Here is a 25,618-nt window from a genome sequence, read left to right on the forward strand (position 1 = left end):
GGGCCTGATAAGTTCACAGGTTTCTGCTATCAGACCCACTCTACCCAGACAGAGGCGAGACCACACTCAGAGAGAATGGAAGGCAACAAAAACACAAGCTGTATTTTACACATTGTCCAAACAAGTGATAAGGGGTTTTCTCCTCCAACTAAACACATTCTACAACGCACACACACAGACCTGGGTACTTCTGCTGCACCCTAACACGTAAGATGTTACAGCTTTTCATTCAACGATCACAAAAGTCAGGGTGTTGGGGGTCAAAGTAATACAGATAACAAGTGTAGAAAATTGAAGATGGCTCATAGAGGGTCCCAAAGACAAACCTTGTCTCTCATGAATTTGCTTTTTCCCAGCCACACCCGGAGAATCGTCCCAAACACCCCAACCCAACGCAGGCGCCGTTGTAAGAGCGCCCAGTCTCTCAGCGGCTCTACGCAAAGGCCGTCTCTTCCAAAGGGCCTTCAGGGACTGATGGATTTTGCCTTGTTTCTCTAAAATATCACTGTGCTTAATGAAATCAGACACCTAAAAGAATAAGATTATACTATATACATTTAAAAAATTAAGGAAAAGATCTCTAAAAATACGCTCTTGAATTTTCAAAACGCTCCACCTGCTCAGGTCTGAGGGATGGCTCCGAGCTGTGCCGCAGCCGGCAGAGGAGACCAAGCTCAAGCAGGCTCGTGGCAAAAAACTAAACCAAGCAGGGCCAGGCCAGCCCTTCCCCTCGGCCGCCGGTCTTCCGCAGCAGAACTCGACTCCGAGGACATTCAGCGTATTCAAACAGCAACAGACCTGATCTGCTGGCAAGGAACCAGCATCAGGTGGGCCAAACATTAAAGAAAGAGCACAAAGGGGGACAGGACGGGACAGGAACGCATGCTAGGGAGGAAAGCAGAGGAACTGCTAAACATCAGACTCCATACGAGCACTAATTAAAGCTTGTATTTACAGGGGGGATCAAGGCATCAAAACCAAAACGCCAGCGGAGCCTCACAAGACTGCTCGTCAGCAGCAGCAGCGAGGTTCAGATGCGCCGCAGAAGCTGGTGACCGCGCTGGGTGAGCCAAGAGCACGATCGCCGGGAAGAGAAGGAAGGAGCTTCTCTTTTTGGTCTCCTGTCCTCTGAAACCTGTGCCACCTAAGAGCAAATGCACCAAAGCGGGGAAGCAGACAAGTCCTACAGAGACGACTAACGCAGCTGAAGCCAGCGTCCTCTAGAAGGTATTTTTAAGCTTGGCTGCTACCAGCACGAGGATCTCGCCGATCTTTTTCTGCCAATTCTCGATGTCCTTGGAGACATCACACCAGAGCTCTCCGTGGCGGGGTTCAGCGTTCTCACAGCGCTTCCTCACCTCTTCTTGTTGTTCCTATGAGGAAGGAAAATGACAGTTTGAAAGTCTCTTAACGCCCTGGTTTGTTCCAGCTCAGAGCCAAAAATTTAACAATCCCTTCCCCAATTCAAAAACTCTTCCACAGCTTATACCGTGTTTTTTTGTTTTGTTGGGTTTTTAAAGGCAGTATGGAAGCCTGAGCCAGAATTCCGTGGCAGCAACTCTCCCACCCTGCGGAACAAACTGGCCCAATTGCAGTCAAGCAAGCTTTGGCCACACCAGAGAAATCGCAGCAGAAACTTCCTTTGCGTTGCCACCTGCGCGAGACCCATGCAGCGAGAGGTCCCTCTGAAGTCAGCAGATAAACACTCCCATCACTTCAGTAATATCAGGGAGTAAAAATCACCATGAGAGATTAGCACAGAATGCTCCTCTGGCTGTCTTCACGTGCAACCTGGACTCGACGCTTGTGAGGAAACGGGACTGGTTACACAAACCCAGAACCGCAATTTCAGGAAAATCTCCTACGAGTCAGCTTGCATTTTACAGCAGGAAGATTGATTTCATAGATTTTTGCACAAACTAGCACGACCGTGGGCAGCGAAGCAGCCTGACAGACAGCTCAGCTAATGACCACGCAGGCCTGTTCGTGCTCACCCACGCCCAGGCGCGACCGCTGCAGCCGCCTCGGTGAAGCCACACAGGCAGCAGCAGCGTGCTCAGCCCAGCGCCGCAGCAAACCCCAGCACTGGGGAGCCAACATCAGCCAGGGATTCCTGCTGCCTTCCCAGCTGCCCGCTCCCGGGCACACGCTCACCTCTGTGCCGTGCTGGAGCTCAAATTTGTAGAAGAAAGCCCAGGCGTCCCCCAGGTCGGAGTCTATCTTCACTGTTCGGTGGAACCACTCTCGGGCCTTGGTTATTTTACGCTCGCTCCAGAACAGTCTGTTGAGAAAATCAAAAGTGAGTCAGCAAACAGCTTCTCTTTAGAGGAACGTGGCAATCCGCAAGCGCTCCAGCTTAAAGGCTCTACAGATATTTCCCTTTTTTGCTCTCCCAAGAAGGAAACAACTGATTTTGCAGGCATCTGCTGACTGTCCTTCCCCTGGGAAGGGAGAAGACACAAGAGGACTGAAAAGAACATCCACCGCTTCCCCTCCACCCTCCCCCCGCTGAAGCGGGTGAAGTCAGCCCCCGGAAGAGACAGGCACCCTCCAAGGGAAGCGTCACTCCTGGGCTCAGTCTTTGCTAAGTCAGTCGCTTAATTTTGCTGTTCCAGATTCGGTGTAGACAGAGACAGGATCACACGCCTACATTTATTTCCCCTTCCTCCAATTTCTTAATATTTCAAGTCAATTTTAGCATCTGACAATTAAACAACTTATCAAAGCTGAAAATCGCATGCACGCTCCCGGAGCCATGACCGCGTGCGGTCACACGCTGCCAACCACGAAGCACGCTCCAGTGGAGCAGCCCCATCTCGCCAGCTCCACTTTACGAGGAAAGGCGAGCACGAAAGCTTCCACGCTCAAAGCCCAGCCTGGCACCCAGCCCGGCTGCTGCCATTTCATAAAGGTGCTCGTCAGTTCTGCAATTTCTCCCCAGTAATTAACCGGCTGGGTCAACAGTCTCTTGGTTTCACTCCTTTGCATTAAAGAGTTCATCTGAGCTAGTCAGGTCTTTATCAAATCAGACAGCCATCCTCATAAAGGGCTTAGCCAGCCATAAAGTTATACAGCTTATGTGATTGTTTTTAAGCCCTATAATACTCCTGATTGTTCCACATTAAATAAACTGTGATTTCAGAGAGCATGAACAATGATAGCAGAGGCTCAACACCTGCAGGCTGTGGCCGTGTTCAGCAACACATTTAACAAAAGCTTTCCACAGACGTGTGACGCTACGGTAGTGCTGTACCTACAAGCAAGTCGTGAAGGGAGGTGGAAGCTGTTTGTGTTGGGATTAGCTGCTAAACCGTCTGAGGCTGCACCAGAAGGGGCCTGGGAGCGGTTTCCGTAAACCAAAAGTTAACATTTTTCTCACTTGCTGCTGAAGCTGAACAAGTCAGCTGTCGTTCTCTGGCAGAACCCAGCGCTGCAGTCACTGGAGTGTATCCTGCAGTTTTCTTTGGCTTATAAAAAAGAGTTGTGAAAGAGCTGGACAACTGTTTGGGCAAAACGCTTCCTGCATTAACCTCTCCTCGTATTCACAAAGGAAAAATAGTAAGTTTGTTCCAATCACGACTGCTGTGGAGCCGTTCGCACATCAGATCCGAAAGGATACGGCATGAGTCAATTCTAATAGTGGGGTTTTTATCACTGGAAGCCTCCCAACTCGATCTAGACAAGAAGGCAATTCCCAGTCGATTATCTTCCCATTTCAGAGAAGCAAACTACAGTATGACAGACAGTCTGCATTCCAGGAAGGGCCACAGCTGAAGAGAACTGACATAGCAGAAATTCAGGACGGGACAAGACTACAACAGCACAGAATCTAGCTCAAGATTAAAAAAAAATCCAACAGAATCTAGGATAGAGAGAAAACAGGAAGAATACACAGTCAGCCACATAAAAATTGAAAGATAACCAGCAAAAATTGTCTCTGTTTTCACAAACACTTAAAACATATCCTAAAAAACTTAACTAAGCCTGGTTCACCTGAAAGCACACAGAAATCCCTTCCAAGGGACAGAAAGTGAGCAGTTTTCAGAGTGCCAACACCCAGCGCTGCAAAAGGACTCTGCGAATGTATCATTGCCCGTGCCGCAGTCGCAGCCCCACCAGCAGGGCCTGCGGGCAGGTTGACATCCCCTGCTCTGAATCAAGGGAGAGATTTGCACAGTTACTAGGAGACAGCTTGAGAGCTTTGCTTTGGGGCTGATTAGAGCTGCTGCAGCCAGAATCACGGTCGTGACCGAGTGCAATGTTTCACCATGGATGCAGCCACACACAGAAATGGGTATTTTTACTACATCAAGCGCAGGAACTCACTTGGCCACAGCCAACAGGACATGTGGGTCATGTTCACACTTCTTGAGGGCATCCACACTCTTGGTCTTCCGCTGAGGTCGCGCTTCAAGGAAAATTGCCTCCGACCACAGGATTCCTTGATCAAGTCAAGCAGGAGGATAGTTTAGCGTTATTTCCAAGACTAACCCTCCCCATGCCGTCACCAGGCCCGTGCCCTCTAACGCACACAGCGCTGCTGCTGCCGCCCCGGTGCTCATCCATGCCCCAACCTCGTCCCAGATCGCTCCTTCTGCACGGATACTTCCTTCAGCACTCCAAATTTTTAGCTACCGCATGCACCACGCTGGCCCTTCAGTTCTGAACACCCCCGTACCGTAACCCTGCCGCAGCTTCAGCGCTCGCCACGCTGGTGTGGCTCACACCTTTCAGCTGAGACATTGCGAGCCGTGCAACAGGGGAGGGCAAATCAGCATTTCAGAAGTGAAAGATATCTATGTGTCTGAACGGGAAAGTGCAGCAGCAGTCCCAGAAGGCACAGAGTACACTGCCTGGAAGCAGTTTCAAGGGTGCCAGAGCGCGCCGCGGTGTTATTGACGCTGGCTCTCCACACATACGATGAAGGACAGAGCAGGCCCAGGAAAGCCGGGTTTAATCCCTAGCTCCTTTCACTGCCAAGAGCAAGAAAGGAAATGCACTCCGCAGAGCATGAAAGCTCCAGTTTCTCGTGTCAGCCAGCCATACCTGCTGATCACTTCAAAGCCTGAAAGCTCGTGTCTGCCAGGACTCTACCAAAGCGCTCTCGCTTCCCACAAACTGCGCCACACACAAGCTTTGATGACTGCAGCACAGCTCTGCTCTTCTTGCTCTTTATATATAAGGTCAAAGCACACTTCTCAGGCCTCTGTTTCAGGCCTGCTAAGGACACAAACACCATTAGGTCTCAATTTTAGTCTTTGCACAGCCTGCTTACATCACCCATAAGCAAGCGGGAATCAATCTGGCCATCGACGGACTCAAGTCTGTGGTTTACATGACTGTAAGTGTCCCATGAGCTAATTCCTGCAGGCTTTTATTCTGGTTTGTAGAGTTTTAAGATAGAGTTGGAAGCACTTTTTTTTTTTTTTTTTAACAAAAACTGAGATCCTGCTGCCTATTTCCATAGCAACAAGCAGATTCTGAAAAAAAGCCTGTGGTGGCAAACACTCATTAAGCATTAGGTCACTCACAAAACAAAGTGGAACTTGGGTGGTATTGCTTTGTTGACCCACTCGCACGGTGAGCAGCTTGCAATGAGTTTATCATGTCATAAAAGTCACTTCATTCCCAAATATTTCACTGGGACTTCAGCAGCCGCCAATTAAACATCTTTCAAAACCTAGCCTGAAGGCAAGCTAAGCAGGCTTGCCCTGCAGTAGACTACTACAGTTTGTAGTTACGTGACATCTCCTCTCCAAAGATGTCAACACATTTAAACAATTAAATCTTCCCGCAGTTCTCTCAAAAAATAGGGAAGCATTTGCCCTTTCTCTTCCCATCCCAAGAGGCAAATGTTTCCACTGCTGGCTAGGACCAACTGGCCCTACATTGTATGACCTAGTAGCCTTTTCTTAAATGAGTTAAAATAATCAAAAACCAGAACTAAACTTTTATGGCACCTGATCTCCTAATCACGACTGTGGCCGAAATTTGCTGCCAGCACGAGGTATTAAGCACACAGTCAGCAGTGCAACCACCGCAGGCAAACCAACAACGGGGAGTTGTACTCCAATCAGACATTCTTTTTTCACCGAACTTCCTAATTACAAGCATTCGAGAGTCTTTCTTCAATGTTAAACCTCGGCAGGCTTCTACCAGCTTCAGAGAAAAGCCACCCATATCCCAGGAAACCTGGGGACAAACTGTGGACCGCAGACCCAGTAACGTATTGGATACTGCAGCAAAGTGGAACGACCACCAACCCGCGACCTCTCCAGTGCGAGACAGCACAGAGCAACTGGGATTATTCATAAAGACCCTCCACATTTCACTTGCAGCAGGATGACTGACATCTGTCCAAAATATAGTGTTTTGAGAGCTGGCCAGAAAGGAGATCTTGCAAAAAGATGTGCCTTTATCAACTGGGCAAAACAACCGTGTTTGAGACAGAAATGAGATCCAGCTCACCTGAATTTGGGCACTCTTGCAGTGCCTTGGCCATCAGAGTATTCGCAATATTCTTTAGCCCAGCTCTGTACTCCAGTCGCACAGACTCTAACCTGGTAAGGAAGAGACTCGGTGATGATATTTATGACAACATATTCACTATGCGGAAACAAACAGCGAGTCACATGAAGGTCACTGGAAATTGCAAACATCTGCCCGTATTCTGAATATGCGTAGGTGACTGACATCTTCCCATTCCTCTCCGTCTAAAAATAAACATGACCTTTATTCTATAATGGCCTAGATCAAAAACAATCTGAAAAAGGGACTAGAACAGAAATGACAGTTTCATGCTCAGTACACTACAATTATCTAGTCCACGGCTCCTCAGAGTAGCTACGTCCTAGCCAGGATCACCAAAGCACTTCTGGTATTCAGCAGAAGTTGTTAGTCCAGAAGCAACTCCAGGATGGGCACAGTCCTGAGTTCCAGGCTCGAACAGCTGACCAGACACAAACTACCTGCCCTGAAGAACGCATTGGGTTTGTAGCCCAAATTCAGTTCACCTCCACACAACTCACCAGAGATCTGGATTCTTCGGATTCTTCAGCCGAGACTTTTCCAAGATGGCTCTAGCTCTGGTCAACTGCCCAACTTTCTCCTCCAGCCTGGACAGCAAAAGCCACAGGGGTATGGAATGGGGGCACTTTTTCAGCTGTTTAAAAAAAATAAAGTATGGTAATATGTAGATGTGAAAAAAAAAATCTTGTGGAAAAAATCTTGTAAACCCTTATAGACAAGAACTTCCCTCCCTACGGACTCCTGGAGAGTTTAGAGGAAGAGAGACAAAGCTGATTACATCGCTCAAATTTCTCCTAGTTAGTCTTACAGCACAGAAATCAAGTTTCTCCCATTTCCAAAACAGTCGGGTGCATCAACTATGACCGAGCTATCCCAGTAGCAAGAGAAAGAATACACCTTTCTTAATAATACACCTCTAACTTGGGCTCCATCTGGACATGCAGGGCTCTTACACACAACCCAACCCCAGCAGCAGCGTGTGCAGGCAACAGACTGCCCTTGAAGCCGGGGAGCCATGAGGGAGTCGGCGCTGGCAGAAGCCTGCTGCCACATTACAAGTTTCCAAAGCTTTGTACTCAAGGACACCGACTGCCATTTAAGAGAGGCACGAGTGCTCTGCAGGCCACCTCCTTTTGCAGCCTGTATCTAAGAGCTCGTTAGGAGGCTTTTCTTTCAAGAGTTCTGCTTTCAGTGTTTGCAGGTCTTAGAGAATTATTGTGCAATTACTTTTTCCTACCAGTGAGGAGTCAAGCTCTTTCAAAGCAAGAAAGTGAATTCTGCACATGGATACTGGGTAAGAGAAATTCTTGCTGCTTATTTCAAGGTCCTAATTTTTTTTTTTTGCTTTGTTATTGATTTAACCAATGACAGAGAGAACAGAAATCACCTCCTCAGTTAGTCTGGGGCAGAGTCCTCTCCATTTTGATTCAAAGACAGACATCTCTCCACGCCAGAAGCACAAAGAGAACTTGCAGTAACATACATCTTACCCCTTGATTATAAGCCTCCCGTGCTCTATCCACCAGCTCTTTTTGTTCTTCAATTTGTCCCTTCATCATCCACAGTTTGGGGAAGTCCTCATAGTGCTTCAGGGCTTCCTCACAAAGCTCCTGGGCTGCAGCAATGTTCCCAAGCACCCACTCTAATTTCACAGACTTCATGAAGACCTGAGATCAAAGAAGAGCTGTCTATCAGGAGCAGCCATTGAAAAACCATTAGTCCATCAATGCAGTGGGTTCCCACTTTCCTACATTCATTAGAGTGTTATTGATTAGCTACAGCTTGAAGTTAAATATAAAAATAAATAAATTGCAGGGTTAAATAACAGTGGGAACAGATAACAATGAGAAAGGTAAACACAAAAATTAAAGGAGCTGGAACAGCGTGATCAACCCGTATCTCACCTATTAGAACAGAGTTGACATCTGTGTAATATTCGCACAAAGAGCACAGCTTTAAGAGCACAACCAATTAACAAATTTGAGCCTGTTTCATCAGCACAACCCGACTGCCTTAGACCCAAGCTACCCAAAGCACCTATTCTTATTTATGGCTCCAAGTGGCAACTGTTGTCCTGCTAATTACAAACTAGTACATATACTTTTCTGCCCTAAATGCCTTTCTTTTGGCTATGCATGGAAGCTACAGCTGTAAGAAATACGTTATAGACCGAAGGCTGTTCCACTACTCTTTGATCCCCATCCTTCCCATTCTCAAACTCCCCCCACCGTGACTTTGCAAGAGAGGCATCAAGCCTCCAGAGCTTCAGCCGCAGCTGCCAGCTGGAGAGAAGCTCCCAGACCGACAAAAAAGGATGAGGACAGTGTAAAATATCTAGGATGAAGCACAAACTGGAGGGGGGGATGGACACCAAACTAATTTTTCTTTTACTTGGACAAGTTAAAATGGTTCTGTACGAACCGTTGAAAAACCAACAAAGTTTATCATACCAGAAGTAGCTCTAGAGATAAACTCCAGAGTGTAACTTTAAACAACAAACTTGACCAGAGCTGTCTTTGGCACAGCAAGCATAAGTGAGCCTTCTGTGAAAGTATTTTCTCTCTCTTTTCTCCAAGACACGCTTTTATGCAACACGAACATTACACAAACAGCTGTAAAGTGGGAATTTCCTGACTTTTGCCATTTGTGTAAAAAAATCTGAAACCCTTCACTTGATCCTAGCCCTTTTTTTCCCACCACGCCGTGATTTTGTGTCGCAATTTGCTGGAGAAGCGTTGCAGCAAAGCGGCCACACGCCTGCGAGAGGCAATGGCAGGGAGCCATCCGGTCAATCCCTCCGGCCGCAGAGCTGAAGGAACTCCTCCTTCCACCTCGACTCCCCCATGGCCAAGAGAGCTCTCGGCCTCCCCACCCTTCACACATCCCTACCCTTGCAGTGGGGGCACTGCTGCGAGCTTTCGCCAGCAGCCTCCTTGCTCTTTCATATTCATTGTTTTCCGACTCGAGCTTGACGGCAGCCAGCCAGATCTCCTCGCTGTTGGGGTTGGCCTGCGAGAACAGAAAATGACAGACAAATGCACACAGTGAATCAACAGCAGATTTAATCCTTCGTTTGATCCAGATTAAAATTGAAATCAGAGCTTTGTCAATCCACACCAGGACTTTTTTCAGTTCAAGCTCCTCCCAGTCTTCTTTGACCTTTGAAGTTTATAGAAATTCTCTGAAACAGATGCGCAACACAAAGATATATGCCAGTTTAGAAGCTGGATGCTTCTCAATTGTTGAAAAGCATTAATGCTTGATCTTCTGAACTTCCAGTTTAAATACCGAAAAGATCATAGGGTCTGCCACAATGAGACCCTCGTTTTATTATCCCTGAACAAAAAAAAACAAAAAAAACAAAAAAAAAAATAATGAAGCTTGAATTCCCAACCGAGGTCTGTGAAACCTCCTCCAATAAAAGTCATTTTAGTGGCAACCACATCAAGAAGTCTTCAGGATGGTAACAAAAAGAACCACGAACAAATTTAGGAAGTAAATATCTTTTACCTTCCACCCCAAGACCTGTCACTTGTTTTTGCTATCACTCGCTTTTAAGCCTCATTCCCAGTGTCAGAACTGAACTGCTCTGCCCATCCTGCTTCCAGCATCCAGCAGACAATTCCCTTCATTTTGCTGCGGATGAGTGGATTTGGCCCCGGCCATAAGTAACACAGGAACCTCATTAATTAGGGCAGCCCACTACCCTTTCTCCTGAGGAGACAGATGACCCAACACATGGGAATTCTGCTACATGACTGGGGTTGGTAGGAGCCACAGTAGTAAAATTAGTAGTTTGGGAACTCAGAACCTGGTGTGATACTACTAAAAGAGTGGTCATACACTCCTGCTTCCAGCTTGCCACTATTTTACAGGAGAACATTTTGCCACATAAAACAAAGAACAGCGGAAGCCCCCATCATTTTGAAAGGCAGCAGGAATCAGGTGTTGACAGAAAAAGCCTACTCTGTGTTCTTTACCACTCTTACTTAACACCACGACACAAGTCTAACATACCCACCTGGAAAGCCAGGGCTAAAATGCTTCTGGCTGCTGGCACATCTCCTGCCAGCCACTTCGACTTGGCTCCCATGAGCCAGAGCACTTCTGCTTTGGGACAGTGAGCAACTGCTCTCTGCAAAAGAGCCTCCAAGGATTCTCTGAGACAAGAAAGAGCAAGTTACAATCACTCGAAATACTGCCAAAGGTGAGCTCTCACACACCACTTCCACTATCACTCCATGTCATAAATATTGTTGCAAAGTCCAACACTGTAAACCTTGATAAGCTGTTTCATAAGAAGGAAAGGGTGGGGTCTTTTTTCACAAGGGTTCTGAAATCGGCACTCCACAAACGGCTCATTGTTCAGACACCTTTGTTTGATAGCCTCTGCGGAAAGACTCTGCACACAAACAGCTCGTTTGTCTTGGAAAGAGCCATTCTTCTTAACAAACCTTAGCAGAAACTGAGACAGGAAGTTTTTCAGAATTATTAGATGAAGCTGGCTTGATCTTCTTGAAAGTTTTTTTTCTCCTCCAGAAAATTCTACTTTTCAGGTAGAACAAGGGGCTTAAAAGCCAGCCACCACGGGGAAACATGGGAGAACAACATCAAAAGCAAAGAGACACTTGTTCTAAAAAAAAAAAAAAGGCTTGAATGCGGCAGAACTCAGCATCTGCAGTCACTGCCTCACTACAGCCTTGTTGGCTTTAATCAGGATGATTCCACGTGTGTAACTGCTCTACTGCACAGATCGCTTGCTTTACCCTAAACTTTGGGCAGAAAGTTTCAGACCTGCAAAGCTTTGTGAATAAACTTCAAAACAGAGGCCTGAGCTGTGACAGCATAACACCAATCTTCATGCAGAACGCGACACGCATGCTCAGTATGTTTAATCAGAAAACGCCAGAAATGCTTGGATGACTCCAGCAATGAAGCAGTTCATCTATGAAAATTAAGCTAGACAGGTGCTGTATTTCTAGGTGATGTGTATTACCAATTTCTTCTAGAAAGGCCTTCTCAAAGGTGACTGTCCCTGCCTTGCCTATTCATAGCTATTTTTACCAAGTAACCCCTATTGCCAGAAAACTTTTTAGGACTTCATAAAACCCAAAGATGTTCTGACCACAGCCATAACAACAAAGGTCTGACCTGCAAACACCGCCAGCGCGTTTCCACCAGCTGCACAGGCAACGCTTCACGGACCATCGTGCAGCTCTTCTTCCTCCCCATTCTGCCACCCTGGCACAAGGATGAACCCCCCGACGCCAGGACTATGCAGCACACGTACCTCGTTCCATGGTTCTTTTCAAAGTACGCCGCTCGCAGCCACACACTCTTCTTGCTCGGGAAAACTTGCAAGGCGTAGGCATAAATTGCTCGGGCACACTCCAGAGCATTATGAGCAACACACTAAGGAATAAACAGATCAGAAGCCAGTCAGTTTAGGGCTTCACTGAAATCAAGTGCAAGAAAGAATCAGACACGCATAATTCAACACAGAACTCAGTAACTCACAGTAATACATGAACTGGGCTATTACATCTAACAGAGCAGTTACTATCAGCTTTTTAAAAGGAAGTAGGGAGGAAATTTTCAAGCGTGCCTCTATCAGAGCACAAGTATCGCTGGCCCTTCCCTGGGACTGACACACAGAGGCCAGCTTGAGAGATCAGCAAGGCACTGTAAATGCTCTCACATTTGCACTTCATTTGTTTTTACAAGCCAAACTACAAGCGTATGCCCCCCTACTGCTGTAAGCCCAATTCAAGGCCAGGGCAGTGGACATTCCTCACACTGAAATATAATTTAGTTTTTAATGCATGTTCATACTACTCCCCTAAAGCAAAGAAAGCCTGGTAAAACTTTTACCCACTCTCCTGTCCAGTCTTACATTAACTCTTGAGCTGCAGTGTTTACGCCTTGAAACTCAACTCCCAGTTCCTTCAACCAGACCTCAATCTCTGTTGGTATCAAACACACACAAAAAAAACCCCACCAAAACAAAAACCCCAGCAAACACTCTATCACAGTACCAACGTTTTGCTTAGTAAAAATTCAAATCTGAAAAAAGCTCTGTGATACAAGAAACTGCTGAGAGGCAGACTGGCCAAAGGCAGGCAGATGTTGTGGGAATCACATCTACTTCCACTGATAAACTCATTGCCCAGGCTCCAGTTCAATCTCCTCAAATTAAAAAAAAACAAAACCACAAAAACCAGCATCACAGCTGGACATACACTGTCTGCGTCTTCCATCCAGGTATGTTTCCGATCTTCTTCCTCAATCCCAATCCCAATCACAGCTCGCATGATTGCCTGGCACGTGGCGACGCTTCCAGCTTTATCACATTCCTCGGCATCCTGGAAACAAAAGTGAAGCTCAGCTCATTTTGAGAAGTCAGCACAAGAACAGCTGCAACAGCAACTCCTCATGTGCAAACACGGAGACACTGTGGGTCACTGCCACATTAGAAGTATCTTATTACTCAGACGTATCTTGAGGCTAACTGGTGAGCCTGCGCCCACGAAGAAGCTGCTACAGATGCACACAGAATCAATCAGAAGTTGGTTAAGAAACAAAGCTCATCAACTGCATCCACTGACAAGGAGTAGGAGTGGCAACGCGTGACCTCTCCAGCCTTACCACTCCACCGACCTGCCCTGCGCTGGGCCAAGCAGGACCCTGGCCAGCGAAAAAACTGCAAGAATCTGAGAAGGAATTAATGTAACATCAAAACTACTGATCTTCTTTCAGCTTTGGGTTGATCCTTAAGTCTCAATAAGGGCTAAGCGATAACTGAATTTAAACGAATACACCCTCAACCAGAGTTAAGTTAGAGGTGCAAAAGCTGTTTCACCAGAGCATATATGGAAAAGTGGAGTTTTCTGACATGCAAAGCTTTCAGCAAGCCAAGCGTGTCTTGCTCAAACTTGTTAAAAAGGCCTCTGATCAGATAACCGAAATGGAAGAGTTCTAGTGCTGAAAGCAACTCGAGAAGACAGTGATGCAGAGGCTGTGGTGGTGGTTTTTTAAACAGAAGTTGAAATTAACCTTCAATTGTTTTACTGGTGTAAAGAAAGTTACAGTTCTTTTAGATGTTAACAAGGGTATCTGCTTCATATTAAATACTTTCTTCATTATCACATGAGCAGCTGTTGCTTTTCTAAGCAATGTGCCAAGAATGTTTTGCTTCCTTGACCTACTTTAAGTGATTTTAGTAGTAAACTGGTTTAAAGACTTCAGCTTAAATAGAGCATAGGACATATTCAGGAGGAAAGAGGTTCTTTTAACCTGAACATCAAGCCATTTAGATGGCAACAGTCTCTGATGCATCAGTAATTACTAACTCAAACTCAAGCACCACAGCTTTCAAATGGAACCAAAACACTGGAAACCCCACAACTTTTTGCTACTTTTTCTAGTACAGAAAATCAAAAATGTGTTCTGGCATGAACCTGCACCGAGGTCAAGTTTTGGAAACATCCCCATACAGCATGGTTCCACGCATCAGCTACGACTACATCGCACAGCCTCAGGACTACAAGCCAACAAAGGGCTAACAGAACATTTCCTGCCTGCTGCATGTGCAGTATTTGTATTGATTTCTTACAACCCTATCTGACAAAGACTTCTTTGGCAAACAGACACCTTTTAAGCCAAAAGAAACATGTGCAAAAAATACATAAATCCTTCACTGGAGGCTTACAGCCTCTGTCCTACTCAAGACAGCAGCTGCTTCAACTTGAAGCTGGTTATCTTCCAAGACAGAAGTAAACCAGACGTTCCTCAGCTCAATACACACAATGCTACCCCAGAGTATCCGCTAACTACGGCCTCAGCTCTCCTCAGATTCTCAGTCTCACCTCTTGTATTTTCATGGGGCTCTCCACGGATAAGCCTAGTGCAAAATCACTCCATCCTACAGTATCTTGCATCAATAGCCTTCAAAACAGAACTTAAAGGTTCATCCGGGTCTCTAATCAAGCCCGGGCAAATACCTGTATCCACTGCTCCCTGTTGATTTCCACACCATTAGCCCGAAGAGACGTGATGGCTCTGTCAATGATTTTCTCCACCATCTGGGTGTTTCCATTGGCTTCCTCCAGTTTGGCAGCAGTAATCCAGATGTGACGATCCGTCGGAATATTCTCACGGGCTTTGTTAAGGACTTTACGAGCATTCTCATATGTCTCCAGCCTTGCCAGCGCAAGCCACAGCTGCGGAGCAACAAAAGACGTATTTTAGATTAGAACAAGGAGATGACAACGCCGCCATACGGCAGTGTTGGCCCAAAGAGATAAGCTGCTTTATTCTGTTTGCTACTAGTTGGCAAGTGTCCTCAAGGAGTACGAGCAGGCTGCAGAATACCAATGGAGAAATAGTACAAACAGAGCCTACTACTGTCTGTAAAGCTCAAGCGTAATCATCTCAAGATAGCATCTCCGTTTGCTGCGCTGCTGCACCCCTATTTTCTGTCCACATCACCTTCCAAACAGCTGAATACTACTTTCTAGTTCAGCATTCCAGAAATGAGCATCCTTCTTCTAGATTCCCCAGGCTGTACGCATGCCTGTTTTCACAATTGTCGAGGCACTAAACATGAACACTGCTAATCGGCTACAGCAGGCACAGCAGTACACTGGTATAACCAACGTAGCAATTACACAGGAAAATGAGGCATATAATGACCACCAGACAATTAACTCTGGAGGAATAAAAGCACAGTCCACGACTCACCACATCATTCTCGCTGTGGCATAAAGTGCATGGTAGAAAACTCCTACTGCACTCACGCTGCCCTTTGTGTTCAAAGCTCTGCTGCCAACCTAAAGTGGTGTGTAGGGGGTTGCTTTATTTTACTCCTTCAAAACTTACTTCAACGCTGGTCGGACAGCACTCCACTGCCCGACTCAGCATGATCCTGGCATCCTCAGGTTCTTCCAACTCCACGGCTGCCTTCCACAAACGCACCGAATTTGGAACATGCTCAAGGGCTGGAGAGGCAAAACAATTACGTCAACTGTGACAAAGCAGTTTACTAAAGAGAACTGTATTTTTCAAAGATGATGTATTAAAGGCTTTGTACTATTACAGATGAAATTTCCTGAAAGACAGAAGGGAGGGAACTGTACTTATATTAGCTCATGCTTCAACAATGAGACCTTAAAATCAGAAAATAAAAAAACTTACTTAATAATTATAATTGGAAACAGGTTTTGGCAAGCCAAGGGTTCTTCTCCTGTACAAGCTGTAACTGCATCCTCTTTAGTAAAATACCTAGCTGAACAAAGCCTCTAGTTTCGGCTAACGAGCATACGTAGGATCTTTAAAATTGGGGAGCCTAATCATGCTGGGTCTCCCTTTATAAAAAAGGAGTATCTTCAACACCACCTAACAACACAACCTTGCTCCTTAGGTGTTTAAACTGTCCCCTCACAATTTAGTTCTCCCACAGGCATCTCCTGACAGCTTAATGGATCCCAGTTTAGCGTTCAAAAAAGTTACTGGCCCGCTATGCAAAAATAAAACTGGAGGATGCATAAAAGCTTAAAAGTATCACTGACACTAGCACACTAAGCCACTGAATCCAAAGCATCCTTTCAGCAATCCAATATGAGCTCCACCTAATTAAGAGTCTTTCAGGCTTCCTTAATCTTGTCCATGAATTAGCTACTGCTGGTAGAAACTGCATTCTCTGCAGACTGCCCTACACGTGCTGTCTGAAACCTTACGGTCCAAACAACAACTCTTCTCAGCCTGTCTCTTCATAACGTTGTATTTTGAAGTGACATTGAGAAACTAAAGAAGGCTTTTTTTAGCCTTTTGCCACGACAACTCACACCCCAGATTGCTAGCATTAGCTGTGCTGCAGTGTTAGTTTCATTGCCTCCATGGTGACTGTACACAAACGTGCTGTAGTAACAGAGGACTGAGCACACCCTTCTTCAGTAAAGCAAGCATAATCGCAGGACCGCAGGAACGGCTGGGAAGAGGCATCTAAACCTACTTTGAAACTAGCCAGGCTTCTGGGTAAGGCTGCTCCTTTAAGCACTCCTGCAAAGGCAGAGGCACACCGCTGAGCCTGAACTTCCGAGCACATCCCAGCTCTACAGGAAAGCACGCAGCATTTACAAGTAGTGTGCACCGAGGGTCTGGGCATTAACCGTTTCTGCTCGAGTCTGCAGCAGCAGGAGGTTTTTCTGATGCATTTTAAGTGAATATCAGCCTGCAAAAGCTGAAAGCATCACTCAGCAGGACAGAACATGTTTTCTTAGACAGAGCATTCGATTTTTACACCTCAAGAAGTATTTTAAACACTCAGCTCGCTAGCTCCCCAGTCAGAGAGAGGCTTTAAAACCTCCAGGTTCTGCTGGATGGTAGGAATGCACACAGCCAACAGACGAGAGAAACACATTATGAAAGCTCACACCTTGGTGACATAACCAGGCAGTCTGTCTTTTTTATTTTTGGAGAAATACTGGGTTAAACTGCCACTTATCTTAAAGCTGTATATACAAACAGCTCTGAGCATCGTATTACTGACGTTCCCTAGGTAGCAGAGGAGCACTGTGAAGCTGTTAGGAGGCAGAAACTGCAAACAGAATGATAAATCATGTTCCATTCCACTAACAGCTTTGTATCAGAGATTAAGTAGGTGGTTCCAAAAACTGAAGCAAGAGGTTTTTCTCCACACAAATGCAATGTTTAAAGCGAAACTCAGTACTTAATGCGTAAGTCATTGCTTGCACACAAGGTGCTCTCCTACTCAAGCTGGACTCGGAAATCTATTTCTGCTCATGTAGAAGTGTTTTCCTCAGCACCTATTATTGTTCTTGCGGAAGGACACTCAGACTCGCAGGAGAGACGCTTCACAGCACACTGCACTGCTCAGCCAATGACAATAAAAAAAGCTACTGAATAGTTAATATCTGAACTCTTACAACTTCTAACCCAGCGACCTTTAAGTGTCTTTCATCCACATACAGTAAGAATCCATTTATTTACATGCCATAGTAAGAGGCAGGAGGCAATTCACTTCCTTTGAAGCCAAGCCATTCAATACCGTACACCGCTTCTCCGAGATTCGGTCAGGGTATTAAATCCAGACCCTCTTCCCTGTCTAGACTGAAGTCACGAGAGAACACTGACACAATTCAATCGCCATGAAAGATGCAATCTCTGCCAATACAGGCACAGTTAATTTATTCAAAGCATGAACACTATCAACCTGCAAAGAAGTCCTGGGTTCAGGACAACATGACAAACTACTGTTAAAGAAATCATTGTTTGGAAAAGACAGTAATTGTACAGAAGAGGAAAACCGCCAAGTGCAGTACAACAGAAGATGTAAGGTTTTAGGTAAGGACCAGAGAAGAGCTGTTTGCCAAGAACACAGAACTCGCTACACTAAAGTAAATCCCAAGGCCCCCCAGGCTCAGCGACATGAGAACCCCAAGGCCTCTAAAGCTCCTCTGCCAGGAACCACTGTGGTCTCTCACAGGTTGCAGACAAGTCAGAACTCAAAGTCCAGTATCTTTTCCAAAACGCATCACAAGGTGACAGTTAAAACATCTTTTCCTCCTTGCAGCATCATTTCCTAATTGCTTTCATCTACCTAGCTAACTTTGATCAAGTTGGAACTGGTTTTGGCAGGTGAAACATCATTTTGCAATTGGTCAGTAACAGCAGCTTTCTGCTGAGGGATGTGTTACAAACACTACAACTAGTCTACTCCCCGACTCAACAGCAGCAAGCTCCATCGTTAAGGCACACATTAACAACTACTTTCACCAAGGAGACATAAAAACCACTTAAAAAGCTTGTGGACAGATCTTGAACAATTCACAGCACAATAAAAGCAGAGGGAGACTCAAAGCCTTTGTTCCCTGACCCTGCAGAAGCTCTCACCTTTCCTAAGGACGCGTTTCTTTGCACGGATATCTGTCTCCAGCTCTGCCGCTCTTATATAGATTCGGACAGACTGTGGAAGGTGGCGGACAGCTTGGGCCACGACAGCCTTGGCTGTATCCCCAGGCTGAAGCCGAGCAGCTTCTAACCAAACATCTTCGCTCTGCCAGGAAAAAGAAACAATCTTCTGTTACATCAAAACAAGTACTGTGAGCAAGAACTTAAAACTCCAGCTTCTAGCTAAGAATGTGTTCTTTTAATACTGCCAATAGCGAAGCTCTATCAGGCTCTATCTGACACAAACTTAACAGAGATGCTGCTGCTTGTAACCACAACCTTTTCCTACCATCCTGCAAGGATCAGCAGGGCAACAAAGCAATTCTGACCTTGGGGCACATCTCCGTTCCTTTCATGATGAGGTTTCGAGCCACTTGGAGTTTGCCAGTGACTTCCTCCAGTCGGGCTGACGCTATCCAGGCCGGCGGATGATGAGGATTGGTCTCTCGCACAGATTTCAGGAGCAAACGGGCTTTCTTGATATCACTACAGGAGGAGGAGGGACAGGCAGGAAAATTTTCAGCGGGCTAGCAAACAATTCTCCTGCATCGCTAAGTACTGTACAGTCAGTTCTTCACAACCACACTCACATGCACAGTAACTGTGACCTCCAACGTTTCCACACTAGTGACACAAATTCTGTACTACCAAAACAAGCTTACATATATACACTAACACAGCAAGATCACAGTGGAAACCGGTTACGTACTTCAGTAAGATTTTTCGGAATTACAGCTTGGCATTTGCAATTGGAAGCTGATAAGCACAAGTGTTGATCTGAGTCAAGTATTAGCATCAACATTTGCACATATCGCTTTGACTTAGATGGCAATTCTTTACGAAACAGGTGTCAAACTCCAGGTTAAAGAGGTTTTCAGCTGTTGTCAATCAAGCCTAAATTAGCAGTAAACAGGTATAATTAAGCAGGTCATTTCCTGGCTGGCAGGCAGCCACACGCTGCCATCACTCTGGCACCTTAGGCCAGGGATAGAATAGAAACAATCCCCAGGATTGATGCATCCAGGTCAGATGCTAAATACATCAGTTCAAAGACTACACCAGATCTCATGTTAAAAGAATTCACCCTCAGAAACTCACCTAGCATCTTTTACAAATTAAATGCTAGCTGAAAACCACCCACTCAGGCAGATTTCCATTTATATGCAGGATCACAGCCATCACTAAGAGGATAAATCAGTTAATCCTTCTTAAACTTACTTGATATCTCCTCCATGGGTGGGAATCATCGAATTCAAATCTGTCAAATATCCTTTCGGGTCCACGACAGTCTGGCCACTCACAGAGTCCGACACCTGGGAAAGTCAAGTCAGCGCTACTGAAATGACCACTCACAGCCCCACGGTCTGCCCGCACGCAGCAAAGACTGGAAAAGACGCCGGAGCTGTACAGGAAATCTAGACCTTCATCACTTACCAAAATCAGGGAAGGAGGAAAACACAAAGCCTGGCTTATTAGCTTTTTTCCACTTCTAAAATACACAACTTAAACATCTAAAACTTCGTACCACTGAAAATTCAGAAAACAAGCAGCTTGGCTTTCAGACACCAAAAGGTCTTGCAGCCTGGCCAACTAAAGCCCATCTTTTTAGTTAAAACCAGATTTAGATGGGAAAATCAATGAAAAAGAACAGAAGTCAACAACAGCTCAAGAGCAGTATTTTTGAGCATTTTGTGCTGCATCCCTACACAGGACAGAAGAGATGCTTCCCTTGGTAAAACTACAAGTGCTCTTGGTCTACAGTCCACCTCTGGTGTAACAGGGCAGTCTGTTCTCCCATAACAACCAAGACTTCCAGGGACAAACTGCTATTTCTCAGGAAATTCTGCTAGTATAGAGGGCATGAGATTTGAGAAGGAGGAGTACAAAATTATTTCTAGATACAGTCAAGCTATTTCTTCTCTCCAATGCCCAAAAGAACAACAGACTTCTCTAAAACCAGGTCTTAAACAGCAGCGCAACCCCAACACCGGGTAAACGCATGACTGATCCTAACTAGCAGCACAACACCAACACCAGGTAAACCTGTGACAGACCCTTGCTTTCAACATCCTTACCTGGCTTAGCCTCATATCCATCAAGGTGTTCCTGGCTTGGCCAATCTTCCTCATATCCAATTCACCCGTCCCAGGTGTCATTAAGCCTGGTGTCATTCCTCCTGGATAGGGAGTATTCAAGCCCCCTGGATACGGAGTATTCAATCCACCAAATTGCTAAAAACAAGAGCACGAGAAATACATTATTAAAACCTCTTCTGAGACTTCAAAGATAATTCAGGCAGTTGGCTGATCTGCTCTTCTCCAGTGGCCACAGGGCAGATATGCCAAAATCCTGCAGGTATCTCTGAAATCGTGGCTTCCCTGAATCACAAGACATTTCTCATACAGATTTTGCAAATCTGCAGGTAACTACACAAGTTTAGTCAAGTCAGTGAAATAGGTAACAAGAAAGTAAGCGAAAAATCTCAGCACAAGCATCTAAACCTAGCACATTCAAAGAAGAATATCCACAAAGAAGTCCCATGGACATCTGGCGCCAATTCAGCGCCAGTCAGCTTCTCCTGTAACTGCACGACCATAGTAGCCTGCAGCCATGTAGCAACAAGCTAAATTATTTAATTTTCAGTTGACAATAAGGCAAATAATTTTTAACACACTTGCTCCAGGGTGGAGCAAGCCATTAGGTGAAACTGAACTTTATTTTCTGTTCCGTTTCTGCAAAATGTTGTCATAAAAGAAACAGATGTTAGTTATGCCCACCAAAATGCATTATCACCATTCTACAGCCAGAAAAAAGGAAAAGAAACACTTCCTTCCATTCTTAACACAAGAACCAGGCTCTCCCTGCCCATCCTCAAGTTTTCTCTGGCAATGGGTGTGCACTGGAAGACTCCAGCAAGCCCAGGAGTTTAACGTCCAGCAATTCCTTTGACAGACTCCCAAACTACAGCAGGCTGGTTTGGTCCAGTATATGTTTTTTTTTCCAAATGCCACTAATGAATGCATGGTTTAACCGTGTCTCTAATTATAAAGTCCGGATCACATCTTCACCAGGTTTGCTTTGCACTCACCGTTTGGCGCGGGTCCACGGAAGTGTGATTCTCCCCTGACTGTAAATGCTTTGCAAAGAAGCTGTCGGGTACAGGAGTCAGCTTCTCGTAGCGAGGATTCCTCTGACGCTTGTTCCTGGCATCACCAACCTCGGGAATGCTCAGCCACTCCTCCTCCGTGACCTCTGCTAGCTTCCGCTGTTCAAACAGGAGTTGTCATCAGTACTTGCTGCAGAATTATTTTCTTTTTAACTGCTCTTATTCCTTAATAGATTTTTTTCTTGAAAGAATTCAGACCAATTAAAACCTTAAAGGTCAAATATAAAATTTTTTTCTAATCCAATGTACGAAAGAATTTAGATGCATTTAATTAGAATTTGGTTTTAGTCCAGACTGAGATTTCAAATCAATTTTGTTATTAAACTCAGTGCTACAAATATTCAGATTAATGTCAGTGCCTGCAGCATTGAGTGTTCTATTACTAATCATTAAACAATAGCTTAAACAATACATTTTATTTAAAAGGAGCTTTAGCGTCAGGAGATCCTGCTCAACCGCTACTTCAATGCCAGCAAGTTATGGGTCCCTCGTAGGCAGAAGTGTAGCACTTTCTCAAGAACTGATGTGGAAGCGCAATAAAGCATAAAACGGAAGCCTAGCATCACAATCTGCATAAATTTCACTACCTTGGGTAACAACTAGACACGTGCTCAACAGGCAGAAGCGTTGTATTCTCCCACACCCCTGAAAAGCAGGTTACAAACACCCACTTCATTGACTGAGCACAACTCCGAACGCCGCTGGCAGTAAGGACAGTATCGCTTTATCGTTTTCCTCAGGTTCCATCACCCCCTGCTCCCAGCCAGCACTCCCAGTTACACCGTCTGTAACTCTGCAACGGACTGAAAATGGCACTGTGGTCCTCCAGAGAGCTTCAAACCGAGAAGAGGTTCTGCACCACCAGCTGCCAGCTTCGTGTTCATTTACTTGATTTTTCCAACTGAAAGTCATTCTAATCCGGAGAATAACAAAGCACTTGTTTGCTAACGAACAAAATCTGAGCAAAGAAATGCAGAGCATACATCCGCCTCCCACACATCATAACGATAAAAGCCATATTTCAGACATTTTTTCCTTACTTTCAAGTCTGAGAACTGCTGCTGAATTTTGGGTCGTTCCATACGGTATTTTTCTATCTCCTCTTTTTCTCGTTGTTCCCTTAGGAAAAGGAGTACTGAGGTTATGCTCAACGTAACACTCGATAAGTCTTTAAACAAAGTGTTGATCTGACAGAAGAACATGTTTGATCAGACTTACGGCATAAAAGAAAGCATCTTTTCCAAGCTTAGATTATCATCATTATGAGAGATGTCTTATCAAATAAGACAACATTATAGTGTAAAAACAGATGTCTCTGACCAAGGGAACTTCAGTCTTTAACGTCCTCTTACCTGTAGACCAGCTAGTGACTCTAACCAGTTAAAAATAACGCTCGATGGTTTACAAGACAACTGCATTACACAACTTTTGTAACAATTTCCAGTGTGCCATGCAGTATGTGATGTGTCCAAACCAGACACTCAGCAACTCCCGCATCATCTTAATGAACTGCAGCGAATCTTAATTAACCACAGTGAAGCAACTCAACCACATCAGCTCTCAGAGCAAGATCTGCAAAATAACCATCACCCTTAAAACTTGGAGCCCCGGGGTCAAAGACATGGCATTAACACTAATAAAAACTGCATACGCGTCTGAAAACGTACCCAGCAGACAAGGCCAAAATCTGAACCAGAAAATGGAAGAGCTAGACGAAAACTCTAAAACACTAATTAACTAGAAAACACCCCACACCAGCGTAATTCTTCCTACCTTCTTTCTTTTCTGCGTTCATCCATCCTCTTATCCAAAGCTGCATAAATAGCATCTGCTTCCTCATCATCTTTTTCATAGGGACCGCTTGAGAACAGACTCCCAGCATACCCATTGAACTACGAATTTGGAGAGAGAGAGAGAGAGGAAAAAAACAAAAAGAAAGAGCAGTGTCCTCAGTTTAAAGCTCCTCTCATGTTCCTGCTACAGCCAAGTCACCCAGAACACCGAGAACGCATGAGCAGGCTATTTCTAACAGCATTGCATCAGACTAACACGTCCCTAAACGAAAGCAGCTTTCTTCTACCACCCCCAGTGTTTATTCTCCCACACCAGTTCAAAAGCAAAACTGCTTCAAAATTGCTTCTCTTAAGCAATAAATGAGATCCCAGTATAGAAAGGCCATTTTCTTCCATTAACCACTAACTGAAAGGAGACAAAAAGAGTAATGCAACATTTAACTGAGCAATGTGGGATTTAAACAGAAGAGACTACACAGGCCACATTAAGACAAATATATGTCGATATATGTCACAGCACAACAGCTCAGATTTCATTTGTGCAAGAGAATACAAAATACATCCCTCAAAGTACCTGAACTAATATTTTATTTATGGATCTCTTCCTAAGACTCTCAGGGCTCTGTAGAGATGATTAAACCCACAATAAGTGGACCAATGCCACAACAAAAATCTGCAAGCACTATGCCATTATGTATAATTAGGTCTCAATTTGAAAAAAAAAAAATAAAAAAGCAAGGGCTGCTAGCAAACTACAGGGAATTCTGGCCTTGAAACCCCAGCTAATAGAGGGCTTCACAGCAAGGGAGCTAAGGATGGAGCTAAGGGACTCCTTTTCCACTTGGGGAAAAACATCTCCAGGATGATGAAAGTCTCATCACCTCATCGTAATTGGTGTCATTCAAATCTTCGTCGTCATCATCAGCTGTCTGATTCTTTTTCATCTGATCCCCAACAGTCCTCTTCCCCGGCGGAGCATGACGATCGTCCACGGGGTCATTGGCATCTCGTGCAGGGCCAATGTCAGAGCGGGTGGTGAAGCCAGTGGCTCTGTGTTGACAAATCAGGAGCAGCCATTTAGCGCTCGGCAACCCCACTGCTTGTTACACAGGCGGTCTGTCAAAATTATTACTTCTAACACACAATAAAAACATCCCCCTTGTGCAAGAATGGCAGCAGCCAGTCCCCATTCCTACTGTTCACAAAGCCTGGGGGGGAAAAACCCTATCCTTTATAGACAGAGCTTTAACTACAAAGACACTGCAATCACACAGCTCACTGCTCTACCATCTGTCTCGTAGATGATGCTCCCTTTTCTAAACTGTCTCTCAGGTGGACACAGGCAACAAGCTGATCCTGCCTCGCCAGCAACCGGCCAGCACTTCCCAGGGTGAGTCAACAGGATCACCCCAGCGCAAGGGCACCAGCCCGCCACAAACCTAACCCGCACCCAGCAAAGGGCAACTGCTGGTGCCCACCTGCCGCCCAAACCTGCCTCTCCCTCCTCCCAGCACAAACCCACCCGCATTTAATGATTTTTTAAGAGGGCCCCACGCACACACGCAGTTAAAAAACAAGGAGGGATAAAATCCCAGCACGATCTAAAGTGCCCAGGAACTCATCCCTAGTACCAGGTCCGCATTAAACACACACCACACACACCCCCACCCCCGAGCAGCAGGCCGAGCGCCTCGCAGCAGCAACTCCCGCAGAGCCGAGCAGGCCGCGCCGGGCCTGGGGCCTGCCCCGGGGGGACGGACAGGGCCCGGGCACCCAGCCGGGCACCAAACGGGGCCTGCGGGCGTCCCGGGGCCCGGCGAGGAGGGCGGCGGAGTCGTGAGGGGAGCTGGTACGGGGGAGGCCGAGGCCGAGACCGAGATCGGGACCGGGACCGCGGGGGGGGGGGGGGGGGGGAGGAAGCGGGCGGCGGCTCACCCGCGGCCCAGCCCCGGCACGTAGCCCAGGGGCGCGGGCATGCCCAGGAACGGCTTCTTCTTCTTGTTCATGGTGCCGGTGACGGCGAGGCGGGACCGGGGCCGCTGGACGCAACCGGGGAAGCAGCGGCGACGGCGGAAGCGGCGGCGAAAACAGGCGGTGCCACCGAGCGGGGCTACCCCGGCGAGCAGCGCGGCACTTCCGCTCCCGCGGGGGAGAAAAGCGCCCT

General features: G+C 46.0%; 1 protein-coding gene across 1 annotated transcript; it reads right to left on the minus strand.

Annotated features, from left to right (window-relative positions):
- Nucleotides 1–76: 76 nt before the first annotated feature.
- PRPF6 (pre-mRNA processing factor 6) lies at nt 77–25,582 on the minus strand. The gene is made up of 21 exons (XM_075438556.1): nt 25,390–25,582; nt 24,336–24,504; nt 23,435–23,553; nt 22,702–22,780; nt 21,584–21,760; nt 20,571–20,726; nt 19,714–19,808; nt 18,825–18,981; nt 18,439–18,601; nt 15,406–15,524; nt 14,529–14,747; nt 12,768–12,890; nt 11,819–11,940; nt 10,550–10,688; nt 9,418–9,537; nt 8,019–8,195; nt 7,029–7,162; nt 6,469–6,560; nt 4,327–4,441; nt 2,155–2,281; nt 77–1,373 (listed from the first exon to the last, which is right to left on the minus strand). Exons 1-21 carry the CDS (start codon nt 25,458–25,460, stop codon nt 1,221–1,223), a joined length of 2,826 nt encoding a protein of 941 aa, XP_075294671.1. The 5' UTR covers nt 25,461–25,582; the 3' UTR covers nt 77–1,220.
- Between the last annotated feature and the right edge of the window lie 36 nt (nt 25,583–25,618).

The sequence above is a fragment of the Opisthocomus hoazin genome, chromosome 18 (assembly GCF_030867145.1).
Source record: "Opisthocomus hoazin isolate bOpiHoa1 chromosome 18, bOpiHoa1.hap1, whole genome shotgun sequence".
NCBI classification, from domain to species: domain Eukaryota; kingdom Metazoa; phylum Chordata; class Aves; order Opisthocomiformes; family Opisthocomidae; genus Opisthocomus; species Opisthocomus hoazin.

What these genes read in the sequence shown, in the direction of transcription:
- PRPF6 (XM_075438556.1), bottom strand. Translation starts at nt 25,460, where the DNA reads ATGAACAAGAAGAAGAAGCCGTTCCTGGGCATGCCCGCGCCCCTGGGC. An exon ending in AGCAGTTCTCAGACTTGAAA is followed by an intron (nt 21,761 to 22,701) that starts GTAAGGAAAAAA and finishes CTGTTTGAACAG; the next exon opens with CGGAAGCTAGCAGAGGTCAC. An exon ending in GAAAAGAACCATGGAACGAG is followed by an intron (nt 10,689 to 11,818) that starts GTACGTGTGCTG and finishes TTCTTGTCTCAG; the next exon opens with AGAATCCTTGGAGGCTCTTT.